General features: G+C 37.4%; 1 protein-coding gene across 5 annotated transcripts in view; it reads right to left on the bottom strand.

Annotated features, from left to right (window-relative positions):
• The window catches only part of LOC117987633 (zinc finger protein 271-like), a 30,153-nt gene extending 16,707 nt beyond the window's left edge, over positions 1 to 13,446 (bottom strand). For 4 of the 5 annotated variants that reach the window (XM_034974662.2, XM_069502532.1, XM_069502533.1 and 1 more), the window contains exons 1-11: positions 13,026 to 13,446; positions 12,726 to 12,947; positions 10,905 to 11,052; positions 9,505 to 9,629; positions 8,448 to 8,522; positions 4,579 to 4,734; positions 3,654 to 3,860; positions 2,952 to 3,110; positions 2,102 to 2,235; positions 1,275 to 1,372; positions 635 to 773 (exon numbers count right to left, since the gene is read on the bottom strand). In XM_034974662.2, coding sequence (XP_034830553.1) covers positions 635 to 773; positions 1,275 to 1,372; positions 2,102 to 2,235; positions 2,952 to 3,110; positions 3,654 to 3,860; positions 4,579 to 4,734; positions 8,448 to 8,522; positions 9,505 to 9,629; positions 10,905 to 11,052; positions 12,726 to 12,947; positions 13,026 to 13,085 — 1,523 coding nt within the window. In that variant the 5' untranslated portion in view covers positions 13,086 to 13,446. The remainder of the gene's footprint in view (positions 1 to 634; positions 774 to 1,274; positions 1,373 to 2,101; positions 2,236 to 2,951; positions 3,111 to 3,653; positions 3,861 to 4,578; positions 4,735 to 8,447; positions 8,523 to 9,504; positions 9,630 to 10,904; positions 11,053 to 12,725; positions 12,948 to 13,025) is intronic. The other variant, XM_069502531.1, reaches the window with a different exon arrangement.
• Between the last annotated feature and the right edge of the window lie 2,110 nt (positions 13,447 to 15,556).

Here is a 15,556-nt window from a genome sequence, read left to right as displayed (position 1 = left end):
CTAACCTTAAATTCACGGTTTTCAGATTTTTCCCCAAATGTCAGCTATAATATCTACCTACCTGCCAAATTTCATGATTCTAGGTCAACGGGAAGTACCCTGTAGGTTTCTTGACAGACAGACAGACAGACAACAAAGTGATCCTATAAGGGTTCCGTTTTTCCTTTTGAGGTACGGAACCCTAAAAAACATCAACCCTAGAATTATTATGGCAGTATAAATTGTAATGAACATTTCCAAACCAATAAATGTAAGTCCAATAAGTCTAAATTTATCAGTAACTTTTTATGAAATTCAGCACAGATAATATAGTTTGCATTGTTTTCATCCTGGAGACAATAGATGAACATTTTATCACAATGAGGTTTTTAGAGGAATTGCGCTAAGGGATTGACATTTAACTAGCGAGATTATGCCTTTTTATAATTATTAGATAATAGCTGCCCCGGCGAACTTCGTACCGCCTAACAGTAAATTCTTTTCCAGGATTTTTTTTTAATTTTTCTCTCCGTAAGAACCATCCCCGTACTTCAAGGAATATTATGAAAAAAGAATTAGCGAAATCGGTTCAGATGTTCTCGAGATTTGCGATCAGCAACACATGCAGCGATTCATTTTTATACATAGAGATTACCTATAAGGAGTTTCTCCAGTGTGACTGCGAACGTGGTTGTCAAGATGCTCCTTGCGCGAGAACGTCTTGTGACATGTGGTACAGGCGTACGGTTTGTCTTGAGCCAGCCTCTTCGCTTGCCGCTCGGCTGGGTCACCCGCTATAGGAAAAAGTTCTAACTTCAGATTCAATTTCAAAGGAATACCAGACTTAGGCAGTTGTCAGGCTGCCGATGATTAGCAAGAAAATAATCGAGCTAAAAACTAGAAACGATTGGCGAAAAATGAGAAACGAATGTGCAGTTGGGATAGTTTTGTCGCTGAGCTAAGAGTAAGTGTGTGCGTGTGCAACGGGCGAGTAATCACCTGTCATATATTAATTGATCCCTTCGCAAACAGCGCGAGTGTTTTGACCAAGAGAGCGTCGCTGAGCGAGTTTATTTATGCTAGCTTTTGTCGCTGCGACAAACTAGTGCAGAGCGAGTTCTCGCCGGCAGTGTGAACAGTCAGTGATCAACTATTTATCTTTTATTTACACGGAACTAAGCATCGATTGTACGTTTCTTGAGCGAGAAAATAGTCAATAGTTAGTCGCATCCACGACGGGCGGGATTTTTGCCTTACAGTATTACAGTTTACCATCATGATTTGGTTGTACTTACCAAGGTGACATTTTCCATGTTTGGATAGTTCAACAGCATTGGCAAATGCAGATCCGCAGACTTGACATGTGTATGGCTTGTTCTCGCCGTGATACCGCCTGAAAAATTACAAGTGTTATAAACATAAAATGAATATGTTTATCCATATACTATGCCCATATTTAGTGAACCGATTTTAGTAAGTCGAATTAGATTATATAGATGCTTTTATTCGGGGAGGTGTACCGCAAAAATCGTCAGATTGTGTCCACCATAATAATTAATAGATATCTTTTACGATCATACCACGAAAATTTTAGGCTGGTTTTAAACTGACTTTTTTCTAAATTTATAGACTATCGCTTAATTGCAATCAGACCGGCTGGTTTTGACGTTAAACACGTGCTTTATATGGGTGATCGGGTGTAACATCTGTTTAAATTGAGTCTAGTTTTTCGTAGTAAGACAGAATATCATAACACGGGATACACAATACCACATGTCATTTTCTTCTATTTCGTTGGTCCTTCGAACCGGATACTTCTCCGTTCGGAGCGAAAATGGAATATTTTTTGTTGGTCCTTCAAATAGCATCATCAGTACCCTTATTATAAATGCCAAGGTGTTTGTTTGTTGGTTTATTGGTTTGTCCTTCAATCACGTCGCAACGGAGCAACGGATTGACCTGATTTTTTGCATGGGTATAGTCAAAGACCTATAGAGTGACTTAGGCTACTTTTTATTCCGAAAAACCAAAGAGTTCCAATGGGATTGTTAAAATCCTAAATCCACGCGGGCGAAGCCGCGGGCATCAGCTAGTAGACAATAAAGGTACATTTTCTACATACCTGTGAACAATAAGCTGGTATCGGAACTGGAATATCTTCCCACAGATGTCGCACGCGTGGTGTCCAGGGGAGGATTCAGCTTCCGACATCGCCGCGCTTGTGCCTGGCACATCCACTTCCACCTCGTTTATCATCTGTTGAATAGTCAAAATTAATAATAATATTGTTATTAATTTATTTGTACACGATTCTACTTTGAATATATATTATATTCAAAGTAGAATCGTGTACAGAGAATATATATTATATTCAAAGTATTACAGACAGACAATGAAGTGATATTATAAGGGTTCCTTTTTCCTTTTGAGGTACGGAACTCCAAAAAGAGACAAATATAAGCCGACCGAAATATCTGCGAACCTGCGAGCGCGTTGCATGACATCATTAAAGCTATTTAATGATGTCATGCAACGCGCTCGCGTTGGCACCAGTACTGGATAGACGAAAACGGGCTATAGTCGCGGGGAACCGCATTCCAGCGAGGTTCGTAGATATTTCCGCTAGGTAGTATGCAGTTATATGCTCTATTCTACTCGAGTATGGCCAAAAAAGGCAGTTATATTTATACAAACCAAGTACCATCTAGTAAAATAATTATTGCATCTCTCACTCACACTCAACACAGCGGAAGACGCAGTGTTGGAAGACCCCCCACTAAGTGGACGGACGACATCAGACGAGTCGCAGGGAGCCGCTGGATTCAGGCGGCGTAAGACCGTGGCGTGTGGTCCCTACAAGAGACCTATGTCCTGCACTGGACGTCTATCGGTTGAAGATGATGACGATGATATCTCACTCTGCCCACCTATGTATATCTAAAAAGCGGTTTCACGGCTGCAAACAATCTCACCTTGGCTTGCGGCTGTCCTTCAGTGCTGAGTTTCCCGAACACTTCATGGTAAGCGAGCAGTTGGGACAGGTCTTCCACGTTTACCTTGTACATGGTGTGAAGATCGTGTTCAGAGCCAGTTGATATCTTTACCACTGCCCCTTCCATACCCATTGCGCTCTAAACAAAGAAAACAATTTAAGGTTATTTTTACAGGTCAATAACTTTTTAATATTGCTTATCAAATTGCTATATTATGCGTAAAAACCTAAGTGCGAGTTAGGCTCGCGCAACGAGGGTTTCGTACTGCAGGATACGGACTATGTACTTATGATTTTAAGCTTATTCCGTCGTTTAACGACATATTTTATGTAGATAACGGGTACATTAATTCGATGTTTTTATTTGTCGATATTTCAACCCAATTACACGGGTCGTGATCACGACGGGACTGCGGTGCTACGAAATACCCTACTACTTGCGAAATACCCTCTTTCTCGTTCTTTTCACTGGAACTTCACGAGATGTCCGGTAAAATACACTCACAACGTCACTATTAACTTTCGATGTCGTACGATGCTGTCTTGGTTTGCATAATTCTAGCACTGGACTGGATTCCACATACTTGCTAGTTTAAAAGCATCCTTACGATTGAAATTCTGGTGTTTGCGAATTTTAATCCAGTGGAAAGAAGAAGTATTATAAGCATTATATCACACTTACCTTTAAATCAATTCCCTTGATGTCCTTAATGTCAGCGGGTATAGCAAACTGGGCCGACTCTATTTTGGCGACGCTCTTCTCGTCTTTGACGAGTAGGGGGTCGACTGCACTCGTCTCTATGGACGTCGTGCCGTCTGGATTCTGCGTCACCAGTATATTGGCCGGCTCGCCTGTGGCTTGCTCGATGCGGACTACACTGTCTATGACCTGTGTAAGAGATAGATAGAAAATCCTTATTATAACCCATAGTTAATATTGTCAATGCATAAGTGTGTCTATCTGTCTGTTAGCTTTTCACGGCCCATCTGTTTAATCGATAGCTTGCATCCCGGGTACTTTTTATTCAGAACATTCTAAAAACTTAAATCCATGCGGGCGAAGCCGCGGGCATCATCTAGTAGCAATAAAGTTTGAAATATATTTTTTTGATAATTTACTTATCAACAAAGAACTAGAAGTATAATAGGAATACTCTATTTACATGCCACAAACACGAAGTATTATTCTGACGTTTCACAATTTTTCAGAAGAGGTGATTTTTATAAGGATTCCAAACAAGTTTTTCTTGAAATAATAATTTACAGCATAAAAGTTGTTGTACTACATAATATCATTATTATAAATGCGAAAGTGTTTGTTTGTTGGTTTATTGGTTTGTCGTTCAATCACGTCGGAACGGGGCAACGGATTGACGTGATTTTTGGCATGGGTATAGATAAAGACCTGGAGAGTGACATAGGCTACTTTTTATCGCAGAAAACCAAAGAGTTCCCACGGTATTTCTAAAAACCTAATTCCATGCGGACGAAGTCGCGGGCATCAGCTAGTAATTAATATTTTTGGATTTCGAGACTTTACGATGACAATTTTATGGTAGCCCTAATAAATATAAAATATAAATATAAAAATATCTGAACAGCATTACCTGATGATGTCCAACGATCTGTTGCAACTGATGCACAGTGAGAGTGTGGTCCGAGGGCATCTTTATCGCCTCGTGCAGTTCCTCCTTATCTACCAGTTTCCCTCCGCCCGGCTCCACCACCGTCACTATGCCATCCTCGCTCACCGTGAGTTGGATCTAAATACCATGGAATATGTTAGTTGTACAGTACTCCACTTTTATAAACACCATCGGTAAAAATCGTTTGCGCAGAAAAGCGCAACCTAACGCTGACTAAAGGATGATTTATGCTTTTTTAGGGTTCCGTACCTCAAAAGGAAAAACGGAACCCTTATAGGATCACTTTGTTGTCTGTCTGTCTGTCTGTCAAGAAACCTAAAGGGTACTTCCAGTTGACCTAGAATCATGAAATTTGGCAGGTAGGTACATCTTATAGCTGGCATTTGGGGAAAAATCTGAAACCCGTGAATTTAGGGTTAGATCACACAAAAAAAAATTAAATTGTGGTCATGAACTAATAATTAGTATTTTCAACTTTCGAAGTGAGATAACTATATCAAGTGTGGTATCATATGAAAGGTCTTCACCTGTACATTCTAAAACAGTTTTTTATTTATTTTTATGCATCATAGTTTTTGAATTATCGTGCAAAATGTCGAAAAAATACGACTGCGGTACGGAACCATAGCGTGAGCCTGACTCGCACTTGGCCGGTTTTTTATTTATTTATAGACTAGTGCTTTGCTTCAATCAGACCTGGTGGCAAGTGATGATGCAGCCTAAGACCGTGCCAAGCCCGATCCGTGGCACGTCCGAGACACACAGATTAGCAATTTCAATGAGGTCACATCAGATCGTGTCGTGTCCAAGTCTTCCGAGCCTCATCTATAAAATTGCATACCGTGGATCATCTGCGCGTCGGATGTGCCTTGAATACGTCACGGCTCGGGTCCAGCACGGCCTAGCATAAATCATCCTTAAAACCGAATGTACACTAATGAAATACCTACAGACCTTATTGCTTGACGTTAAGATTTTAAACAGAAGAACAACAGAGACTCGTGCTATCTCGCTCATAATTTGCGTGTACAAAACATGGCGCGTACCGCGTAGGCAAGAACCAGAAGTAGACGGACCTGAGGTGTGGCTAGGATATTTCCGCTCCGTTCAAAAATAAGACTTCTGCGCAGGTACATCGGCGTAAGTTATAAAAGTGGTAGTACTATAAGCTCATTGCCTTACCAGAGAATTGCCTTTAGCGATGCAATACAGTTTATTGTCTTGCCGCAGAACGCGTTAGGTCAGAGTTAGGGAGGTGTTTGTTGGAAGGCTTCGGCCGTGGCTAGTTACCACACTATCGGCAAAGCCGTGCTGCAAAGCGATATAGCATTCCGGAACGATGCCGCATAAAAACCGTTTCCATGAACAAAATACCTATAAGGTAAGGTAACTAACTAAACACAATTAGTAAATGAACATTCTAAATTACCATACAATGAATCACTGTATAAAATTGCTGCATATGTCACAATGTTTGAACAGGTTTTAAGAGACTCTGTTTACTTTTTAATTTTACGCGTGGCGGACTAAGCGTCTGTAAAATTAAAAAATCGCGCTCGCTTCGTTCGTGCTTGTGTACTTCCAAATCGATTCTGCTTATACTAAATTAATCTTACTAATATTATAAATGTGAAAATGTGGATGTTTGTTACTAAATCACGCAAAAACTACTGGACGGATTTGGCTGAAATTTGGAACGGAGATAGATTTTACCCTGGATTAAGACAAGGGCTACTTTTTATCCCGGAAAATCAAAGAGTTCCCGCGGGATTTTGAAAAACGTAAATCCACGCGGACGAAGTCGCGGGGCGGACGCGGGCATCAGCTAGTAACCTCATATTTTCTGTTCACTTTCGAATCTAGAATGGATTTCTTCTACAAAACTTGAAAATTGAGCTAGCTCGATTTTAATGTGTTTCATTAGATATTTGAGTAAGCTCCGATTTTGTAAAATTCAAGTAAAAATTTCGCTCAACTTCACTCTTGATATTATAAGGGCCTCATTCAGTGATGCTTAGAATAGAATAGAATATGTTTTTATTCAAGTAGACTTTTTACAAGCGCTTTCGAATCGTCGGGTAGTTTTAATTTAGCCTCTGAAGGTCCTGGGAAGTAGACCTAAACTAAGCTGATTTGTGTCAGATTTTATGATCATGAAAATCATTACTCGCAAGTCGCATTATTAAACCGATACAAAACCAAACTGTTCTTACAAGTCTTTTCTCGTTGTTTAAACACTTGGTGAGATGCCTACTATTTTTTGAAATAGAAGTATTATGAGAGCGTAGGAACGAACGTACAATGTAAAGCTGTGTCTATTCTCTTCATGCTCTTAGAAATTTATGACTACCAAGTAAATCAAATAATGGAAATTACACAAAAAAAATTCCTGAAATCGATATAATATAATAATGATAATTAGGTAATACTCTGCAGAAAATATTGCACATAAACTTTAGAAAGAGATTTCGGCTTCATAGTCGAGCGTCGTCATCTCTGTCACACATACATACTTGTGACGTTTTGTCGGTCTCAACGACAGAGACAACGCTCATCGAAAGTTCGATGTTCAATTTTTCCTGTCGGGTACAGAACACTCTTGAATACCTACGATAACCTACTACGGAACCAAATGAAAGTAAAGGAAACACGAAAACATTGCTACGATGAACTCACCTCGCTGACCTGACAATTGACAGTATAGTGCCGCACAAATAGAGAAATTTATATTTCAGACATAACATTGTCATACCATAATCGCCACTACATACATTGATTACCAAACCACCAAAGTCCCTAATTGCCGTATTCGCCTGGTTCAAAGCACTTATTAGTTTCAAAATTACTGAATGGACTTTATTTTTTTTCATCAATACAATATATACAGGACGTAACCAGAACGCTAGCAAAAACTTAACTAACGTAGTTAACTTGTTATACTACCAAAACACAATCCAATACCAATACCCATTTGTAGTTTTAGTGACTTAGTATTTTTCAAACCCGCAATTTATAGCTTGCAAAACTCGAGCCTATGACGCGGTATTGACTCCGAGTGGCCTACTCACGGCACGTTCGTTGACCTCTAGCGTCAGTCAGATGTTTTATTTGCAATATATCGTAAAATTTTACAAAATATAGGATTTTTTAAATTTTTTCGCATTGTTGTGGTATCATTTCACTGATCATCATCAGTACTATCACCTTTTTTCGTTTTTGGCGGCGTTCTGGTTACAGTCTGTATATTAAAGCATACAATTCATTAGCATTAAGGTCACAAATGTTAAGCCAAGGTAAATCAGACGCTGCTGGTTCTGCATTATATTGATGATATAGATATTATAGTTCTACATTACATTGATTTCATAGAGGTCTGTGAATAACACAGAACGTAGAGGACATAAGAATTTGATCCAATGCAAAAATTGTGGTTTTTCTGGTTATTCCATGGGTTGTAGAACACCATATTAATAAATAATCCTAGTGAACTTTGGAGATATGATAAAAAATTCAAAACTTTGTGGTCCTGTACATAGCATTTATAATATGAATATTGTATAATATAACACCATAATGTTGACTATAACGCCTCCCTATCAAGGGAAACTTTATAATTCAAATAAACAGATATAATGCATACAATATTTTGAGAACACGCTCTCCATATTTGCTCTATCTGTCAACTGTCATGTGAAAAGTATGGTTTACCCTTAAATTAAGAACTAAAATCGTACTTTTGACATGACAGTTGACACATAGAGCAAATATGGCGAGTGCGTTCTTAAAACGTATGCGCTGTACGATAGTTTATAGATTTTTTTTAAACAAACCTGTTGGTTAGCATGTTCTGGCCGAGCTGCTGCCATCAGCTGTTGCTGCATCATGTGTTGTTGGGAATGGTGACCCTGGACATATAAAAAAATCCCTCGCTTTTTTCTGTCATTTATATTCAATGCATCTGTCCCTTTCTCACTGAAGTAGGAAGAAAGAGATGCACTTAACATAGGTAATGGTTTTGGTTTGGTTGTATAAGTAAAGCAAACTGTAAAATGGAGCATCTAATTCTAACAGATAGAAACAAATAATATAAAATAAAGGTTTTTTATTAATAATATGACAAAGATTAATATACAATGTAAATAGAAAAGGACAGAAAACTATAGCCAAATTCTTCTAGATACCGAATTCTTATATGAATTAAAAGTACAAAATCGTATAAAGTTTTACTAAAACATTGAAAGATTATAATCATGCAAATGGGTAATTTTAATTTATTGTCTACTTATTTTACATGCGTTATTTGTTAAATTATGTAGTTGTCTAGTCTAGTTAAACAAAAAGTACTGAAGAAACACTGTTACTATTTTGGTCTACAAAACTTTCAGGTCTTCAATCCTAATCTTCAATTCCACTCACTATCTATGATTCTAAAATAGCATAAAGCCCTAAACACTTGAAACTGGATTATATTTCGACATTATAGTCCAAGTAGATAAATGATGCATCATTTGAAAGTTGCAACAAAAGTTCAAATAAGGCCATGATTTTAATCAATCAATCAGCCTATTTGCTTCCACTGCTGGACATAGGCCGTCACATGAGCTCCATGCCACTACATGCAATGCATGCTTGTTCCATGTTTTCAAGCATGCATGAAATTGAAAACATAATATAAAAATAAATTCATTAGTTTTATTTTTTATTAGTTTAGGGATATCATCCTTTGCCAAGTGAACTTGAAATATCATTGGGCATAAGATTAACAGTCCCATGTGAGTGGAAACATCGATCATGCACCGATACTAACCTATGACGAGTCTTATATCTCTACACCACAGCCACATGAATTCATTCCCGCTACTAATGGAGTGTTACCACATGATTTACCATATCAATGTTATGGTGTTGTACAAAGTCGACCCGATTATTGGGTACCTGCTGGGAAGCTTGGCTCGCTACAAGTTGGGCGCTGGCTGATGCCTCCTGCTGTTGGCTGTGGCCCACCAGAGCATCTGTAAACGGTTATAAGTGAGCATTTCCTTCTTTTGTCTTCCCAAGCATGTTCCTAGTACTAAACCAGGGTCTTTTTATTATAGTATGGTGCTGTTTTATAAAAAGCAGTTAAGTAATTCCAAAAAAATGTTTGAGTTATCACCAAAAATCATGGGAATTCACAAAAATTATGTGTCTACATATTTATTAGGTGATTTGTTTAAAAACATTGCTTTTAACGAAGAATGGTTTCATCTTCGTCATAAACTCTCACTATAACAATTAAGTTTATTTTGATTGAAGATTTACATCTTCTAACAGTAATAATAAAAAGCTTCTACTTCAAATTTTTGATAGATGATGCCCGCGAATACATAGATGTGGTTTTAGGTTATTTTAAGAATCCTGTGGGAACTCTTTGATTTTCTGGGACTGGTGTTCATGCAAGGTATCCCTGTACCAAATATTGTTAAAATCGGTTAAACAGATGGACGGTGAAAAGCTAGCAGACAGAGAGACATACTTTCGCATTTATTATATTAAGTACTAGCTGATGCCCACGACTTCGTCCGCGTGGATATAGGTTTTTTCATGCAAGGTATCCCTGTACCCAAATATTGTTAAAATCGGTTAAACAGATGGACGGTGAAAAGCTAGCAGACAGAGAGACATACTTTCGCATTTATTATATTAAGTACTAGCTGATGCCCGCGACTTCGTCCGCGTGGATATAGGTTTTTTTTAAATCCCGTCGGAACTTTTTAATTTTCCGGGATGAAAAGTAGCCAATAGGGCCGATTCTCTTGTACACAATCTCTAAACTAAACTAAATTAACAGGTCTAAATCTCGTGCTATCCTTTTCCGCAAGCAACATTATGAAAGGGATAGCAATAGATTTAGACGTGCCATTTTAGTTTAGTTTAGAGATTGTGTACAAAGGAATTAGCCCCATTGTCACATTCCTGCGGGGCGATTGTCTAAAACCTGCATCAATCATTATTACAATCTCAATTGTTCTGATTGGCTGAATTTGTGCGATTCTTGTTGCAACAATGAGCAACAATGCATTGTGGCCAATAGTGAGCGAGCACTAACCAATCAGAGATGATTGCGATCGTGACATTGTAGCTGTCAAACATCCGCGGTAGGGCCACAGGTCTTTGACTATACCCATGCAAAGAATCACGTTGATCCATTGCTCCGTTGCGACGTGATTGAAAGACAAACCAATAAACCAACAAACACACTTTCTCATTAATAATAGGGGTAGTGATGGATGGATATAAAATCTTACCATGTCCTTGTGCAGCCTGTGAAGCAATTATCTGTGATACAGGAATTTGTTGGCCCGCTGCAGACACTGTGACCTGCGGCTGCCCTGTGTGCCCCAGTATGATGTTGGGATCTCCATTCAATATGCTAGCATGCGCCTGACCAAGGTCCTGCAAAACTTCAACTATTGAAGAGACATACAGTGGGGCTGATTCTGTGGCCACAATCTCTAAACATAGACCTATTCTCTAAACTAAACCAAATTAACAGGTCTCAGTCATCTAGTGCTATCCTTTTCAGCAGGGAGTATTATAGGAAAGAGATAGCAAATACATTTAGAACTGTCATTTTACTTTATTTTGAAGATTGTATAGAACAAAACTAGCCACATTGTTGTTATATGCAAGTTATATATTTCATGGCATATTATACCCTTATAGCATTAGGCTGCATTTTCACGTGGTATGCATTCTTAGATAGGTGTATGTGTAAAATCCAGTACCTAATAGGATAGTTTGATTTTCAAAGCTTAGCTAATTTTAGCTCTGACAGGCCTCAATGACCTAAGCTGTGAAAATTAAGAAATTCTTTAGGTGTATAGCACCACAAATCTTTACTATGCATCTTCACACACACATCACAGCACCCTTAACTAAGTCTGGTATTTAATGGCAATAACACTTTGTTTTTTTTAAACATAAATCTTACAGAATACTTACCTAAAATCTATCCTGAAAAAAATGTGCAGCATTATTGCCTCGTAAGCTCAGGCTTAGTGTGGATGTATTAACTAGAAACTAAATTTAAAAATAATAAGACATATTCATGTTATTTGGTAAATCAGTTCATTGTAATAAAAAAAAATCGAATAATTGTTTAAAAAGATGTATTTATTCCCTGACAATGCAGAACATAAAATTTTACTTCATGCAATTATGAATCACAACAATAAAATGAATCAAAGTATTTGGCCACATTTTACATTGTAATGGCTGTTTCATGCTTATTAGCATCTGCTCAAATTTTGCATAATGTATGTATATTAAAACAAAGAAAAATGTATAACTGACTGGAAGAATGATAAACTGAAATATTATTTTGTACACAATATAACAATATGAGGCAAGGTGTCCTGTGCATTGTTAATGAACTAAGGCACAGAACAACTGTGTCATGTGTGACAAACACAGTAGGTCTGTTTTTGGCTGAATTTAGTTAAATATGCCTAACGCACAGTTTACCATACTAAGAAAATAGTACTTTTGACATGACAGGTTTGGTATCTTGGTGGAAACCTGTAAATTTCAGTACAAGATAAATAAATAAACATTTACACTTAATATTTTTAAAAATAAATGACCTATTATAAAAACAAGTTTAAGTAGTTTAACAGCAGAAAAATAGATCTCAAAAATCTTTCCTTTCTCAATAAACTCAATATTATAATATTATCCTGGCTCAAGCCAGGATAATATTACTAAAAACATGATAGAGTAACTATGTATAGTATGCGACAGGTCACGATCGCAATCCATGTATGAGGCGGAGGGACACCCCCCACAACCGCACAGCGCCTGCGCTTGACCCGCACTTAGTGCGGGGCCATCAGTTATATTATAAGCAGAGGCTACAATTCACATCAAAAATCTTGTTTGGAATGGCTGATCTAGGGATTGTGATTAATGAATAATAATGATGTAAGTAAAATAAATGGACAAATAATTCCAATGAGGGCCCAAGTGTGTATCAGAATCTGTTTTCTACACTTTAATATTATCGCCTATGGGTGATGAATTATGGTGTTTCTCATGAACTTTTACTGGATAAATGTTTTAAAGATTACCTGAACTGGTTTCCCATTTTCAATTCTTGTACTGGGTAAACCGTAAACGGAAACCTGCGGCAATGGACCGGGAAAGAGGTTTGTAAACACCCAATACTTGGCTACGCTCGACAAAGCAACGTTCACAGCTGCAGAGTTGACTCGCAAGTCAGTAGCAGATGTTGTAGGAGTCAAGTTAGCTTGCTGTTGTTGCTGAGCAGACTGCACCCTCGCATTCTGAGACTGTAAATACCACGCAAAAAAATGTTTTAGTCACTGCCTAATTGGATGGAATCCACTAAAAAAACAACAAATACGAACCTCCGAATTGCTTGGAGGTTGGCCACCACCCGTATTCATACTGTGGTGATCCTGATTCATTTTAAGTCCTTTCCTATTTCTATTTCATTCACTTTTTCTAAATTATATTAACAAAACACTTTTAGAAGTTCGCGTATCAGCATTGTCATAATTTGACTGTCATCGAAATGGAGGCGCGGGGGACGCGACGGGCCGCCATTATAAAACTTAGCACACAACAACATTTTTTCAGTGATCTTTGTTAAACAAATCACAAATGTAGTTACAGGTGTCTCAATAGGTTGCAAATGTTTATATTTCAATATCACACACGACGTTATATTGTTTGAAAGATTTTTAATCGTAGATTTTATACATTTTCGTCATTATTCACACATATTCACCATGGCAGAGGAATGAAAGTTTGTCATGTTCAATAGTGCCAACAACGCAAATGCAACGTTCAGTGACGTGTCTTCTATATTTTAAAGTTAACTTATATTAATTAAATTCAATATTACTTATTTAAAAAAATGGTTCTTTTTTTCTATCCTTATACTAAAAATAAAAAGCCTTAACTGTAGAACAAGCAGAGCACTCAAATTATAAGTCTTGATTTGATGTTACGGTTTCAATCGTTTTTCGATAGATGACTCTTCGTACTCCTCCAGCACCATAGCACCGTAGCTATCTACGTCCAGCACAGAGAAAAGAAGTATAGGCAACTTTATAAAACACTAGCTTATGCTCGCGACTTCGTCCGCGTGGACTACGCAAATTTCAAACCCGTGTTTTACCCCCTTAGGGGTTGAATGTTCAAAAATCCTTTCTTAACGGCTGTTTATGTCATAATAGCTATTCTGCATGCAAAATTTTAGCCCGATCCGTCCAGTGGTTTGAGCGGTGCGTGGATAGATCAGTCAGTCAGATTTTATTGTATTTGTCACAGAACCGCCGCAGTAATTCTGTAAAATTACAAACTTAATTCATAAGTCTATTATCTTACTAGCTGATACCCGCGACTTCGTCCGCGTGGATTTACGTTTTTCAAATGTCCCGTAAGATTTCTATGATTTTCCGGGATAAAAAGCCTGTCTGGTTCCGGGATGCAAGCTATCCATGAATAGGTACTACCTGGTTAAAAAGATAGGCCATGAAAAGATAACAGACAGATAGAAAGATATACCTACACATTTTAGAATTCATATTATACTAATATTAATTAATACCTACAGATTTTTTTATAAAAATATCAAAATTTCGCGCTCGCTTCGCTCGCGCTTTTATTTTACATTGATAATGCCTGCAACTTCGTCTACATGGATTTCGTTTCTTTAAAAATCACGTGGGAACTCTTTAATATTCCGGAATAAAAAGCCGTTTCTAAGTGCAGACAGACAGACTGACACTTTCGAATTTACAGAATCAGTAGGTATGCCTGTGAATGGATGTACCTGTCATCCTTTCAGCAAATTAAGGTAGGTACCTACCTACATAATTATATAGGTCTCGTGTAACTCAATTTACAAGAATTACAGGCAGTCCCACGTGTAGGTACCTATTGAAAAACAAGTCGTCCTACCTACTTAGTTACAATAAAATAACCTAACCCAAAGGACATGAAAAATTACGCTTTACTTATAAAATATACTAAAAGAGTTATACCTAATTAAATGAATAGGTACCTAGCCTTTTCTTAAATCTTTGTTAGTGATAAGTAGGTAACTACCTATCTACCTACCGACCTTTCTTCAGAGTTCAGACCAATAATTATAGCCTTATCTTAAGCTCGAATTACACTACACTGAATTTAGAGTTGAGACGTCCTAAAAGGTTTAGTTACCTACTTAATTCAGACAAGTGTGATCGAATCTAGCAAGTTAGTATCTTTAAAAAAAAAATCTAATTAGGAAAAAGTATGCTTTCTATCGTAACTAGGTACCTACCTGCTAAATCAGTCAGCATCCTAGTTAGGAAAGCATTTAGGAAGTTGTTCACGTTCATATATGCAACTAGTTACCTACTAAACTAGCGGCACGCTATGATGGCCGGTTTGACACATTACAATAGTGATGTGGAATGTCAATTTATTCTCGAACAAAAAACAATTAAGTTTTGTTTTTGTACCTGATTAAATAGGTTTAATAAAACAAAAATGTATATGTTTATTTAATTTATTTGAACGAACTGAATATTTGAACGAAAATGAATATACATACTTTATATGCACACAAGAAACATATGAATACAAAAGATACCGAAAAAGGTGCCACAAAAGGCCATAATTAATCAGATTCGTCCATACTACTATTTTCACTGTCGTCACTGCTATCATCACATACATTAATAATTATATGTTCGTTTTCTATAATATTATCTATTTTCACATCTCTTTCATAATCTTCCCTTATTAATTTAACAGTTCTATTCACAACCTTTTCCCAGTCTCCTTTAGTCACATGTTCACAAGCTTCTTCTAATAATTTTAGCATTTTTTTTGTGGTAAATGGGGGTTCTGTATTGTGTCTTGCAGCATATCCCTTAATTTGAGC

Source organism: Maniola hyperantus, chromosome 13 (genome assembly GCF_902806685.2).
Source record: "Maniola hyperantus chromosome 13, iAphHyp1.2, whole genome shotgun sequence".
In the NCBI taxonomy this organism is placed as follows: Eukaryota; Metazoa; Arthropoda; class Insecta; order Lepidoptera; family Nymphalidae; genus Maniola; species Maniola hyperantus.
This window is presented reverse-complemented; position numbering and strand designations above follow the sequence as displayed.